This window comes from Thalia democratica, chromosome 6 (genome assembly GCF_965202585.1).
Source record: "Thalia democratica chromosome 6, ktThaDemo2.hap1.1, whole genome shotgun sequence".
Classification (NCBI taxonomy): domain Eukaryota; kingdom Metazoa; phylum Chordata; class Thaliacea; order Salpida; family Salpidae; genus Thalia; species Thalia democratica.
The window spans coordinates 33884543-33899571 of NC_139170.1; the positions used below are offsets into that span (position 1 = coordinate 33884543).

General features: G+C 27.4%; 1 protein-coding gene across 1 annotated transcript in view; it reads right to left on the bottom strand.

The window, feature by feature from the left end:
* Window positions 1–3537: 3537 nt before the first annotated feature.
* Window positions 3538–15029, bottom strand: part of LOC145837785 (FERM, ARHGEF and pleckstrin domain-containing protein 1-like) — a 41008-nt gene continuing 29516 nt past the window's right edge. Inside the window, exons 10-22 of the mRNA XM_082945229.1 lie at window positions 14663–14777; window positions 14178–14294; window positions 8917–9039; window positions 8466–8608; window positions 7950–8039; window positions 7408–7629; window positions 6918–7104; window positions 6446–6639; window positions 5915–6073; window positions 5444–5621; window positions 5024–5283; window positions 4461–4612; window positions 3538–4100 (exon numbers count right to left, since the gene is read on the bottom strand). Of these exons, the coding sequence (XP_082801355.1) occupies window positions 4061–4100; window positions 4461–4612; window positions 5024–5283; window positions 5444–5621; window positions 5915–6073; window positions 6446–6639; window positions 6918–7104; window positions 7408–7629; window positions 7950–8039; window positions 8466–8608; window positions 8917–9039; window positions 14178–14294; window positions 14663–14777 (1980 nt within the window). The 3' untranslated portion in view covers window positions 3538–4060. The remainder of the gene's footprint in view (window positions 4101–4460; window positions 4613–5023; window positions 5284–5443; window positions 5622–5914; window positions 6074–6445; window positions 6640–6917; window positions 7105–7407; window positions 7630–7949; window positions 8040–8465; window positions 8609–8916; window positions 9040–14177; window positions 14295–14662; window positions 14778–15029) is intronic.

Below are 15029 nucleotides of genomic sequence, written 5' to 3' on the forward strand. Positions count from 1 at the left end.
AGTTTGTTACCTTTATTTATGTGTTTGAAACGTGTTTATATTCTTATGAACGTTTAAAACTTAAACAGTGGGTTTTTAAACAATAATATTACAGTTTTTAAACAACAACGAACAACTATTTTACTAATTTCTAGTGAAAAAAATAATTAGTTGAAGGTTATTTATCTTTAATAAAAGTGAATATAATATAGTTAGTAGACGACACTAGGTATAGAACCGACTAGTGTTCTCCTGAGTTTCTGTACAACTATAACACACTTATCACACTTTTACTTATAAAAATCTAACAACTTTTAATGTCTGTGCAAAGAGTTTCAGTGTAACTAAAAGTGCATTTTTAAATCAATAAGCTAGTTCAACTAGTTTCTAGTTGGACGTAGATAAACCTTAAGGTTTGAAGTATACAAAATTTGTGCAATTTTAAGCTATAACTCTTCAGAAAATTATATGTTTTTTTTTTGTTTTGCAAAGTTGTAGCATAATTAAATGTATGAAAACAAAAAGTATGTTTGTTTATATACAATATAATAAAAATTATTTTAATTTATATATAAAAAGCGTTATTATATAGAGAACAATAAATTGTTTTTATTTTAACATTCTGCCAACTGCATTCTTGCTAATTGAGTATTTTTTAATGTAGCCTCTAAAAAAAATAATTCATCGTTCAGAATTTTGTATGTTTTTCTCAGTAAAGCCTCATTGAAATCGTTTAGTTAACAATGTCACTAAACTTTTTTTTAAGTAAACAAAAACGTGTTTTATTGACATCAAAACTAAATATATAGTAACTGCCAATAATATTTTTCATCAAATCGCTTTTCCCGTCAAATGAATGCAATTTGTTAATAATGAATTGAAAGTTCGCGGTTAAATCATTATAAAACTGAGCATTAGCTGTTTTTTACCATATTGCATTCAAAACAATACAAAGCTGTGTTTTATTATTATGCATGTAGTGATCATACCTTGCAAATAAAAATTAATCAAGTTGTACTTCAATGAAATTATCAATCATTTAAATTTATAAATTCTGACATTTGTACTTAGCTACTTGTTCAAGCATTACTTATTACGTAAAAGTTAATTTATTACTTAATACATTATTTTGTACTCATTGCAAAGTTTAACTAAAACCAAAACCACTAAACTTATTTATAATTTTTTTATCATTCTGTTGTGTTACTTTTAAACGTTTTTAAAGAGAAATAATTTTTACTAAAAAATTAAAAATTGAAATTTGTACTGATAAAATAGTATTTAAAACATGTTGCATAAAAAATTTAAAAAGCAAAAGCTAAAAATAAGTTTAAATTTTATTTTTAAAAATATATAGTACTATACTTTTTTTAGTCTGATAATGGTTGTATGATATAAAATAAAGTTTTTGGACTGGAAAAACACATGTCGGCATACTTGTTTTTTTTATAGTTTGTGAACATATAAACTTAGAAAAAAGACAAAAGTAAAACTATTTGCATTATCATTTAAGAGTTTAAACTTTAATTTTGAACAAGAACACTAAAACTATTTGTAATTAAGTTGAAGTTAATTGCATGATAACATAATTTTTTAAATTACAATCTTTATAGAACGGTAGGATTGTTAAAAAAAAAAGTTTTTTTATTACGAATCTAGTTATCTTTTGGGGTATATATTTTTTGTTATACAAGACAAAATAAATAATTAGACATTAAAAAAATATAAAAGTTTATTAAGTATTGTCTCAAAACCTTTACTGTTAAAATTAAAAAACCTTATAGAAACTTTTGAAAACTTTTTTGTAGATTAATATACTTTTTTTCTATATATACAACTACACCAATTTATACTAGGTTCGTTTTATCTAATACTAACTTAATAGTTGATTATAACAATTTTTATAAGTTGTAAAGATTAAACAAGTTAGGTTATTCAAATGCAAAAAAATACTTACGTTGTATATTTTTATAGACTTTTTGTTTAATAACAACATAAATACACTCTTAACCAGTTTTTGTTTTAATTTTATTTTGTAATTAACAATTTAAACACGAATTTTAAATATACAAATACCCGCAAATCTTAATGAGTACTTACGGAGGGAGACTTTAAAATCGTTAGTATGAGATCTGAAGACAAGAAGAAGCATAAGTAAATTAACAAATATTAATTAGTTCAAAATCTTAAATTTTCAATAAAAAAGTCACTTTATTTTAGCCTTTTTGTTCTAATGAATACAATACTAACATTAATAGTGTTGTTGTTATTAAAAAAAAGTATCTCAAATAAATTTGTTAAAAGCTTTTCCGCTAGATTTTTCGAAACAAATGTGATAAAATATTAAAATACTACTGCATTAAGCTGCATAGTGAAGCATACTATTAGAACTAAAAGCAGAATTGGTAAAATTTTACAAAAAAAATACGTTCAATGACGTTATATTGTTTAACTTGCCTGATTCCACAATGTACAAAAGATCAATTTTCTTAAGCACAATTCAAACAATATAAGTTTATCACTGACAAAACTGCGACATTTAAGGGAAATACCCTGAAATGTAAAATTATGACGGGTCGCAGCATTGTGGCAATACTTGTTAAACAGTTTGTGCATATGAAAACTTCTATTCCTAAAACAAATTTACCATGTTTTTTTCAACTATCTAAAAAGAAAAAAATCATATATAAACTCTATCTACTCCTAAATGATTTTATGTCTTTGTTTTTATAATACTATTTTAAATTGTTCCTTTTTATTCTTGTGTTTAGCATTAATTATAATTTTTATCATAAACGTTTGTATTAAAAGTTAACAAATTGTTTGTATAGAGCTTTTAGTTAGAAGAATAGTAAAACATTAAAGTTAATTTAGGTTGAAAAAAAATATAAAAAAACGTGTAAAGAATATCAGCATAATACTGTGATTTTTCTTATAATTTCTATAAAACTTATTTTGTTTTAAAGGTTCTATATTTTGATTATAGGTTGAATTTGGATAATTTTTTTTGCAGTTTAAGGACTAACTTTTCAATCCTTATATTGTTTCTAAAATAAAAATTAAATAAATTCACATAAGTATTTGACTTTTGTTTGTACACTAAATTTTATATTACAAATGTTTAAAATTCGTTACTACTTTATATAAAATATTTTAGACAAGCTGTTATATCCTGAATGCAGCTATAACTATTTTTAAAAATAGATAAACTTAATACATACTAAATTTGTATACAATTTTTAATGCACGCTAATTTTTGTAACCTTCGTAGACCTTTTCATACTTTATAAGGGAAGCAAAACTTTGTACTTCTTATAAGTTTTTTACGTGCACAAGTAGTTGTACTCTAATTATTATTTTTTAATTTTGATTTTTTTTTAATTTGTAGCAGTCGAGTTTATTAAAATAAAACCAAGTACAAAACTAAAATACTAGCTTGACAAAAAAGATTAAACAATTAATAATCGAGAAATGTAAATATTTATTTAAAACACAAACTAATAAACGTTAAAAAAGTATTTAGTTCAAACTAAACATTATTAATAAAAGATACAGCATTAACAGTACCGTAGAAAGCTTTAACTTGATCTTTTCAAATTATGTTAAAATTTTAAATATGCTTACTTAGATTAAAATATATGAAAGTAAGTTTTGTATATGAAACTTGAGAAAAAAATTACAAATGATAAGTGGTTTTTTAAATAAAAAATACTATCATAAAACTTTATAAACACATAACATTAAACAAAAAATGAAAATCATAAATTTCAAACTAAATCGTAATTAACAAATTAAAAAAACTTTGTTTTTAAAAGTAGATAAAATGTGTTAATAAAACAACAGAACATTTCCTATCAATTTTTGTAAATTTGTTTTTTAGCTTCAATATTTTTAACTGTCATGCTTCGTAACAAGCAGAAACTTCTATAAAAAATCAAATTGCAAAAATGCACATTATCAGCAACAAAATGTTAAAAATAACGACGGAATACTAAAAAGGCACCATTTTAAAACAAGAATGAAATAAAAACAAGACAAGTTCTACTTGAAATTTTTGTTTTTTTATCTGCAGAATACGAAATCATTGGGAGTTTGTCGTCGAAGAAATCACTTCCATCCACCTAAGGAATTATTTGAAATTTGTATTATTTCATAACTTCATCTAATTTAAACTTAGGTAAGTGAACTTAAACATTCCTTTAATCACAATTAAAACTTTTAAAGTTTGAAAAAGCTCAAAGTAAAGTTTTTTTTTCAAATTCTGTAGTTTTTTTTTTTGAAACGGTTTTTTATTTGAAAATTTCAATTATTCAAAGTACACTTAAAAACAACTAATCACAACAAAATTTTTATCAAATACTTTAATTGTTATTGTATTATAAAACTAAGTTCATGTAAACACCTAAGCTGAAAATATTTATAATGACTAAAATAAAATAATATAAATGACTGAAAAGTTATTAAAACATAACCAAACTGACCTATCAAAGTTGTACAAACTTTCCGCTCTAAAGAAGTAGACGTGGGTTTTAAACTGCAACTTGAACACGAAATCCTTGTGGATGTCGTCATTTTCGCTCGGTGTCGTCACTGAGTAGCCTAGCAACGGAAGACTCGCCAGTGGAAACTGGTCCTGTTGCCATGGAAGTAATTTAAGTTTCAAATTTTTTATATTAATATTAAAGTATAGTTAATAAAATAAATAGTCTTATTAATCAATCAACCTTACTGCGGAGTAAAAACAAATATTTAATTATTAATTTTTTAGTTTATTTAAATAAAATAAAGTGTACATAAGCTAGCAAGGTGAAAACTATTGTAAATACGACAGACAAAAATAAATAATTAAAAAGAACAAAAATATATACAACTTGTTATGATTATAGAAGCTATATTTCGCAGAATGTTAGGTTAAACTATGTAATAAAAAGATTAATCAAAAACGACCAATCAAAATTAATGTAGAATATTAATGAAATAAAACGAAAATGTTTATATATACAATACATATAAAATATTCTCAAGTTTTTAAGTGCAAACAAACGTGATGGGATTTGTAGAAGAACAAGCAGAACTGGGTGAAGACGACCCACAACTTCTGCCACCCGTTCGAATTTTTGAACTTCCTCAGCAGGTAGCCGCTCATGTGGTTGCTCAGCGACACCATGTGGTCGCCGCCCGCCACCGACGTGTTCCTATGCCAACACACGTGCATGGTCGTGTTGGCGCGCTGCTGCTGTTGTGACGTCACAATTGAAGCTTCCGACGACACCGACAGCTGACTGTCCCTCAAGTTGTTGTGGTCTGAATAATTTTATTAAATTTAAAAACGTTTAAGGGAAAATTGTTTATCTTTTTTTTTTTGATATGGCACTATGAGGATGATGTTAAACTAGTGTAAGAGGATATTAGGCATTAACATCTTTCAAATCAGTAAAAATTGCATTATTTTAACCAAACTAACTGAGAGGGACACCCAACTGGTTGCTGTCACTTTTGTACTCGCCGACTGCCTTCCTCAGGTCTGAGAGCCACCTCATCATCTGGTCGCTAGAGGCAGCGGCGAGCACAATGATCTTGTCATCAGGGCAGATCACGCTGAAACAGTTGGCCACCATTTTCTCTCCTTCGTGCACTTCTATCTGTTTGTATTTTTTTGTATTAATACTTGTTTAACTATTTTTTGAATATTTTACTATTAGTCTGAAAACACGTTTTCTAGTATAACAACTTTATAAAATCTTGTTTTTTTTTCTACAACAAAAAGTTTAGTAAATTATGCACAAATAGTTTTAAAGGGTTTTATGTTTTAAATGTTTACTTACAATACTATTTTTATTTAAAAAAATATATAATTTCTATAACATGAAAATGTATGAAAACAATTGAACAGCATGTAATTTTTAATATAATAATGAACAATGTAACAACTAACAAGTAAATTATTGAGGGGCAGACAGTTGTTAACTTTGAACTGATTTGTTGTAGTTACACCGGTGGAAGTGTATGTGAGACAATCGCTGAACAGGAAAAATAACCTTTGCTGAAATCCCTTTCTTGATAGTTTGTACAACACGCCTTCTCTTATAAATTTCTGTAAAGTAAATCTTAAAAATTTAAGTTTTATAAATTTATTATGAAAATATTTACGTAGTAGTTTTCTGACTTTTGTAAATAACAAAAGGCAATCTTTATACAACTATAATTACAAAATTTTGTTATAAATTTTCTATGAAGTTAATAGTTAGTTTGTATATCAAGTGTTCGATTAATAATGTTGTTAAGGCAGTTAAAAAACTAAAAAAAAAATCAACACCTTGCTGATTAAAAAATGTTAACTACAAAATAACAAGCTCTCATCCAAACCAATTTATAAAAATTACCATATAAATTACTATGTTGTTTGTAATGACTTTGTATACTGATTGTATAAACTAAAATCAGAAAGTTTTAAATGTCAACCAACCCTGTTTGGCTTGTAACTAAGCAACCGATCTACTCCGATGAGGTCACGCTTCAGTTGATGTAGTTTGTGCGCGTTTAACAATTCCTCCATTTTCGGGTGGACGATTGAGGAGAACTTGACGCACTCCTCCAAGCCTCGTTCAGCGTGACTGAGTTTTCCCTCCATACCCGTTTCTCTGTAGTGCAGAGTCAGACCTGTTGTTGTGACGTCATAGTTAGTACGTATGTACATCATAATAAATCGAAAAAAAAGTAGGTCTAACTATTTAAACATTTTATTTATTAAATAAAAGGTTTTTTACAACTCACGTAAAAATAATTCCTATAAAAATACTGTTGTGACGTCATAATTAGAATTTATTTTTTGAAAACTGTTTTATTTTATTTTTTTTTTTCAGTAAAGGCTATTAATAAACCTTTTTTTGTAATATATTTAGTAAAGATTATAAAACTAAATTAAAACAATAACAAACGTTGCAGAAGGGTTTTGTAGTGAAATATTCTTGCCATCGGTTTCAAATAGAAGCTTCCCAGGGGAATGTAGCATGACTTGTCTAGTTCGAAATCTCTGTAGCAGGATTCCATCTTCGGATCTCTCATGCAAACTTCTTCCAACTTTTCAACCGAGTTCAAGCAGTTTACTATGTGGCATCTGCAACTCTGATGAAAATTTTTGATGTTATGTTAGATAATTGGCCAAAATTTACAGTAACTGTTTAAACATAATGTAGTTAGGTAAAAGCATTAATAATACAACTCATGAGATCATCATAACTTTTTTTTAGTGTGTTTATGAAAATTTTTAATAAATTTTAAGCTGTATTAGAAGTACAAATAAATACTGTAAACTGTAGAGCTGATAAAAACCTACTGTAAGTTAATTTCATAAAACTACTGAAAACACTAAAGGTACAAAATTTAGGCTAAAGCTACAATGTTGAAGAAACCAAATGTTCAACCAACAGTTCTGATGTCGGTGACGTGGTGGGTGATGAGCTGCTCCACTGAAGTGTACTGATCATCAGTGAGCAAGTCACGTGACTTGTTGTCTATCGAGTACAGCACTTGTTCCAGCTTGGTGAGGAAGTTCTCGTGGTATTGGAGGAGGTAGGTGGGAGAGGTGAATATTTCGTCACGTTCCTCCTCACTGGTGAAGTTGACCTCCGATACCGCCTTCCTGAAATCCTGAGAATAAAATTAATTTGTTTGTTTTTTTATGTTTATAATCTCATGCAAATAGTTATTTAGTAATATTTTTTATACGTGATTAAGGTTTATATATTTTAATATCTTAAAGGCTACATTTGCATTACTAGAATACTACTTACATTAGCTTGTTTAGACCTGTTATTAATCAGTAATATAAAAATATCTAAATTGTATATAAAAAGTTAAAAAAGTGTAGAATAACATAAGAAATGTCTTGATAAACAATAAAAGTCAAACCAAGTATACTAGATTCGTTTTAACACCACACTTTAATTAAATATTGTAGTAATACTAACAGTGCAAATGACACTAAGATCCCTACAGTAGGTTCTTTCAGTTGTTAGAAGCTCTTTTAGTATAAAGTACGCACTAGATGCACTTCTTCTCTGTAAATTTTTGTATGAGTTGTTTGTAATAAATAGGTTCTAAGTAACAAAAAAATAAGCTTTAAGGAAAAGATAGGTAGCAGTGTAACTAAACGTTCATTAGTTTAAAGAGGTAAAATTATCGTTTAGTAGTTATATATGCAAGATTTAAACGTAATATAAGCATTAAAATTGTTTACTAGTTTGGTGAGAATTTTGAGTACAATTTTTCAATAACTTCATAAGTTACATATGGTCTCAAAATTAACTTTTAGACTTATGTTTCATTATAAATAAATATAAAATATTGTGTATTTTTATTTATACTTTCATAAGCTTATAACAGTTTTTTTTACAACGGGGTTGTTGCTCTCCAGCGAAATTAGGTTTTAAATAACTTTTAAAATTTGTGAACCGATTTTATAAAAATAAAAACAAAATTCTTACATCACCAATTCTGTGTGGTTGTTGAATTACTGTGCTCGATTTCAATTGGTCGAAATTGACCGCTTGATGATTTGGTTGCGGTGACGTAACGTTGGATAGTGACGTCATATTAAAACCACCTGATTGCGATTGCGTAATACCGCCTGCCATGAGAAAAAAATCAAAGTTTGTGTTAAACTTACTAAAAATATAAAACAGTAAAGTCAACCGTTAAAATTCTAAAACAGTTTGAAAGTTTTGAGAATTAAGTTTTAAGGATTTTGTTTTTGGCTTAAAACAATATAAGTATGGTGAAAGTTAAAAGTTAAATACACATTAGTCAAAAATAAGGACTTTAAATTTAGAAAAAAAACCTAAAAATTATCACATAACCGGTAAAAAGATTGTCTACCAAACTGCTCGAAATATGAAACCACTTTAGGCTCATTTAAGGAAACAACAAAAACCTTACCGCTAGAGTGCAGTGTTGCCGGTGACGGAATCGAGCTTCTGTTGGTTTGTGACGTAACATCGTCTTCTGGTGACGTAACAATCACAGAAGTTTGAACGTAAGACCGCTTCTCTGGAGTTTGATCTAAAGAAAATATTGTTTGGTTATTTTTTTGTTTTTACGTGTTTTTAATTTAATAAGTTGAATTGAAATAATTTGTTTGACTTTACTAAATATTTCTTAAGTTGTAAAATTACAAGTTTTTAAGCGAAGTTGATGTAATTATGTTAAGTTGAGTTCATGGTTAAAAGTAAAATACTTTTATTCAATGATATGATATTCTAACTTAACAATTCCTCATTTATTTTAAAACTAATACTATTCTTAAAATCTAGTCTGTTCGAGATAATTCATAACTAGTTAAAACTTTTTGTTGTTATAATACAAGTTTTACAACATTTAGTTTTTGCTCTTGCCAAGCTTTTTAATAAGCTTAGCTTTTTAAGTTCTAAAATACTTTAAACTGTGCGGAAGAAAAAGTCATTTACTAGCCTTGAAAAACTATTTGAATATGTTATGACAAAGGATCGTTTAACTTTTATAACTTACCAATTTTTACAATGAATATACCTTTATTTTTGGTAAAAAAATAGTTTAGATGTTTAGAATGTAGAAACTACAACTTTTGGGTAAGTAAAATAAATGTATTCTGTATATTTTTTTTTTAAATATTAGTTTTTTTACAATTTTGCTATTTAAAGTTATAAAAAATTTAAAGTATAATTTTTAACATAAGGGGGAAATTGAGTTGTTATGAAAAGTTGTAAGAAAACTTCTACACATATTTGACTAAAATGTCTATACGAGAAAGTTTATTGATGAGCTGTTTTGAAAAAGTAGAATAGAACTTAAAAAGAAGTTTTATAATAAAAACTTTTTAAATTAACTCCTAGAAAAAAAGAACAACTTAATATGTTTTACTTATACTTTTTATTTACTTTTACACAACATAAAGCGTTTGTGATTATTATTTTTTATTATAATACTGTTTGAAGTGTTTCAATATTTTTTTATTAAACATATTTTAGTAACCTAGCCTAAAAATTTTGTACTTGAAGAAATAGTTTAATAAAACTGTGCTAAATAAATTAGAGTAAAAAAAAACAATTGCAATAATAAGTTGATAGGCAAAAATAAATTTTAGTTGTAAAATATTCTTTTTTTAACTTTAAAGCTACTTTATGAAATAAGTTTATTATTTCTACAACTATGAAAACAACCGAAAACTGCTTTTATTTTAATTTGCAACTAAATTTGAAGAATAATTATGTTTCAACTTTTCAATTAAAAAATAAATTTATTATTTGACAACATATATTGCTTTGTATTAGTTTTTTAGAGTTTCAATACATAAAAGACGTATTTTATCAAATTAAATTCACATGTTGTGAACCCTTGTTGGGAATTGTAAAGAAGATTAACTATTTTACCAAGTGATTAGTTAATGGTAACAAATTATTATAAACTTATTTATTAGTCTGTTGTTAACTAGCCTATATGTCTATTTTAAACAAATACTTCGTTTAAGTCTACATTACGACGTTATCAACGCTTCTTTTAAACTATTTCAAGTTCTCAAAAACGAGAATTCTAAATGAAGATACGCAGAAAGAATAAAAAATTAATCTGCCTTAAAAGTTTGACATCTTTACGTAAAAACTATAACTTCTTTCCTTTTAAATAACTCTCTCTATAAATAAAACATCAAAAATTGTTCATACAATTTTATCAGTCATTTAGTTTTAGTGTAAGAACATTCTATAAAATTAGTCTTAAACTTCTTATACATTTTAGAAAACTTATGTTATAACTTTAAAAATTAAAAGGATTTTGTGGTAAAAATGAAGTCTACAGTTTAAGACAATACGAAATGTTCAACCAAAAACTTCTTAAGTGTAAAGATTTTTTGCAAGCAAAGTTATCTAGATAACTATTGTGAATAGTCAGCTATTTTATAGATGGTTTTTAAAGTATAAAGTCTGATTAAAAAGTTTAACTGTAGTTTAAAAACAAAGTCAGGATAATACTTAATATTTAAAAAGAATTATATGAATATTGTAGGGTAAAACTTAAAAAATAAAAGTTTTTATTTCTTAAACTGTAAAATTTGAGTTAATAATGTTCAGTACTTTTATTAGTAAAATACATATCTAGCTTTTGGTAAGAGTTAAAAACGAAAACTGAAGCTAACGCAAGTCTATATCACCGTACAGCGGAAATAATATTTTTGGAAAATTATTGTTTGTGAATGTAATAAATAACCTTTTTTAAACTTGTACATGTGACATACGTAGTAAAATATAGATACGAGCTTATATATCTTTTTATGTAAAAGAAAAAATATTTTTTATTGAATTATTACAAGTACAGTTGTATTAGTAAAACAATTATTATCTAAACTAAAAGAAAATGTTATTTTATCTGTGTAAGTAATAATAAAAAACAAAATATTTTAATTTAGTTTTAATGGTATAATATTTAAAGTTAATATAAAAAGTAAGCTTTATATTAAAAGCTGTATTTAGACTACAAAATTTTTGTTTTTTAACAAAAACTCTTAGTTTGAAATTAATAAAAAATTACTGTACTAAATTCTAACTAAAAAATGTTGATTGTTGCAGATAAAAAAGTAATTAAGCCTAATAGAAACTAAGTTAATATTAAAACCTTAAACTGTACAATTTGTAAAGTAGAACTTATTTCAAACATGTTAAATTTTAATTTTAACCTTTAACAACGTCTTATGGCACCACAACGCTTAAACTTCCAACTTAAATTTGTAACTGATCTCAATATAAAACTCTACTAAACTTTTCAAAACTTAATCTGCTTGTCTGTTACTTTGCATGCAATAATATATTACAATAAGCACACTTTTTTTATTAAGTTTTGAAATTTATTAACAAAAGTACCGCGAAACAACTAAACCAAACAGCACAAATATGTTACAGTTTCACGAGAGTTAAATTGACTAGATAGTTCAAAGTTCATATGAAAATAACTTCTAAACGTTTAATAAAATAGCACTAAACACATACTCACATACAAGAAAAAAACACAAGAAAAAAAATACATAAATAATTAAAACAGTGCTTTTTAAACATTAATTAGTCGCAGATAATAATTAAAACAACAAATTAAAACATAATTTAAAAAGTATGTGTACGTATAAGCTTTGCAGCAAAAAAAAATCACAATCAATCTTAAACAAAGTCGTAAAGTTTAGATTTAAAAAAATAGAAAATAAATTGTGAAAATAAGCTTAAGTTAAAATTTTTTGAGTTAAGTAACAATTGTTTTGAAAAAATATGTAAGTTTAAATGAGTAGGTAACTTGTAAGGTAGCACTTTGATTTGATTTAAATGAGGTAAAAATAATAGCGCTTCGTATTTGATATTTTGAAATTATTTTGAAAGGAAGCATACAGAACCTTTATGTAAAGGTAAATGAATTATTGAATATATATTTAGTCATTGTTTAAAGTTTAGTCTACGAGCTTTAAATTAATACAAAAGCAATAAACATTGCATTTTAAGAACAGATACACATGATAAAAATAAGGTAACTGGCATAGAACAGTTATTAGTATACAACAAAGACGTCATAAATCATCTAAACTTGCCGGGCGCAATTACTTAACTTATTTTAACTCAATAACTTATTCGTTATAATTTTCAATTTCATTTTTGAAAACCTTTAGAATCAAATTTTTGATACAAATAACCAATTAAGTATTTAAACTGTATCATGTTTTTTTAAATGCTAAAATTTCAGCATAAGTAACTAACCCACAACTTAGTTTGATTTTTTGATTTTTTTTTTGATTAACAGGTTGACTAAATATAACAAAAGAGTAAAATTAATCTAAGACGAATGTAAAATCAACATACTTTGTTCAAAAACCTATTCTAATTACAGTAACAAAGAAGACTTATAAAATCAGTACCGTTTTAAACAATTTTGGCCAGAAAAAAAGGAAGACTATTTTTTAGAGGTTAACTAAATACAGTAACAGAGGAATAATCAAGGAAACTGTGTAAGTAATGGATTGCTTTGCAAATTGGCTTTTAACGAAGAAATATTTGTAAAAAAGAATAAAACAAGCACTAATAATCTTAATAGTTTAGAAAAAAGTCAATTTTTATTCATTTAAAATAAAAAGTTTACTGATTGTTTTAATTCATTTTTAAAGGGCAATTAAGGAATATGTTCCGAGCAAAAAAATACAAAGTTTTGTTCTTCTAAAAAAACTTAAGCATATTTTAGAAATTGTAAGTAGTTAATTAAAGCTTGCTTTAATTAGGAATGTTTGCCAAGCCATGCATTTTTATGTTATTGTTACAAAAAACATTCCTCTTCAACAAAATTACAAGTAGAATAATGTTTTAACGAAGTGCAGCTAAAACAAACTTATCTTAACTAAAAACTCAAACTTTCTCAAGACTGCTTCCTCAAACAAAATAAAATATTTTCTCCTCACTACAAATTGATAACGGAATCGCCGCTGCTCAACCCGTCGCTAGATTGCGCCCTTTTCACCATCGACGGCGCTATCTTTATTATGACGTCATCGTACTCAACTCCCTGCTGCGTCAGAACTTTCTCGATATCCCTCTCCATGCCCGTTATGACGTCGACGTCGATTTTGTCGCGGGGAGAAACTTCCTCGTCGCTGACGTCATCAAAGTTCATGACGATTGGTTCCAACATTCTCGCGTCTATAGTGGCGTCACTCTCATCTACTACGTCACAATCGTCAATATCCTCGTCTTCGTAACTCGCCCTCAGCTCCGACACCGAGTTGCTGACGTCACGGTAGGACGACACGACGGGCGGCAGTTGCTTGGGAACCGAGTACAAACCGCACTGGATCAGCTGCGAGGCGCTGACGTCATCGGGGCACCTCAGCTTGGTGGCGAGTTCCAATTGTGACGTGGTGAAGGACGAAACCCTGGAATTCGATGACGTCATGAGCGCGTGGAGGGAATCCCTGAACGTCGAGTTCCTGAAACTTTCCCTGAAGCTGGCTGTACTTTTTCTGAACGACGTCTTTCTCAGCTGCACCTGGCTGCTGTGGTGCCTGGCGACGGCGCGTCTGTTGCCGTGGCAACCGGCGGTCGCCGCTTTCGGGGGCGCGGGGTTTTTCGGCGGAAGGGGCGGCGCAACGCCCTCGACAATTATGACGTCGTTTCGATTATTTATGACGTCATTGTTGCAACTACCTGCTTGGGTGGTTGCCAGGGAGGCGGCGGTGTTGCTGTGCAGGTCTCCGCTTTCCACCTTCCAATCTGTCGACTGCCTGTTGATGTTGGACGCTGGTTGCTCATCAGTAAACGTTTCTGAAGATAATTTAATATTAATAAAATAGAAAAATAAATTAATTTTATATGTTGTGAAGTTAATAAGATAATACTTAGCTCATAATTTAGTATAATTGGTTACAACATACCAGCGGATAAATTATAAGGATAATACTTGTATTTTTTTAAACATGCTCCAATAGAGTTCAAAGTATAACTCTAAGTAGCTTAGAAACTTATCTTAGATTTAGTTGATTTAGATATTTTATAATTTTCAAAAAGTTTATACTGGTCCAAGATACTTTAATTGAGTATAACCGTTTTATCAAAGACTAGTGGTAAATTTACTTTGTTTAGTTTACATAATTTAATAAAGTAACTTCAAGGTAGTAGAATTAAAAACAAACTTTTATTAAATTTATCTTCAATTTGTTCCACAATTTTGCTGAGACTCTGATCTGTGTTGTTAGCATTTGAGTTATTTTCTTGTAGAGTGTAACTGCCTTCGTCTATTGATGTTATCTGTTCGTTTTATTTTCAATTATTAAATTAGTTTTAAAGTTGAAATTTATTCGCTAGAAAATATATTTTGTTTATAAACTGCTAAACAGTTTAACTTTTTCAATTTAAATCAACACTTTTGCTATGATTAAGATGTGCGGAAAACCAATAAAAATCGTTTATTTCTAATATTAACTCTTATTATTATCATATTATGTCGATAAAAAAGTGGTTTAATAACGAAAACAATCAAGCTGAATATTATAAATTCGC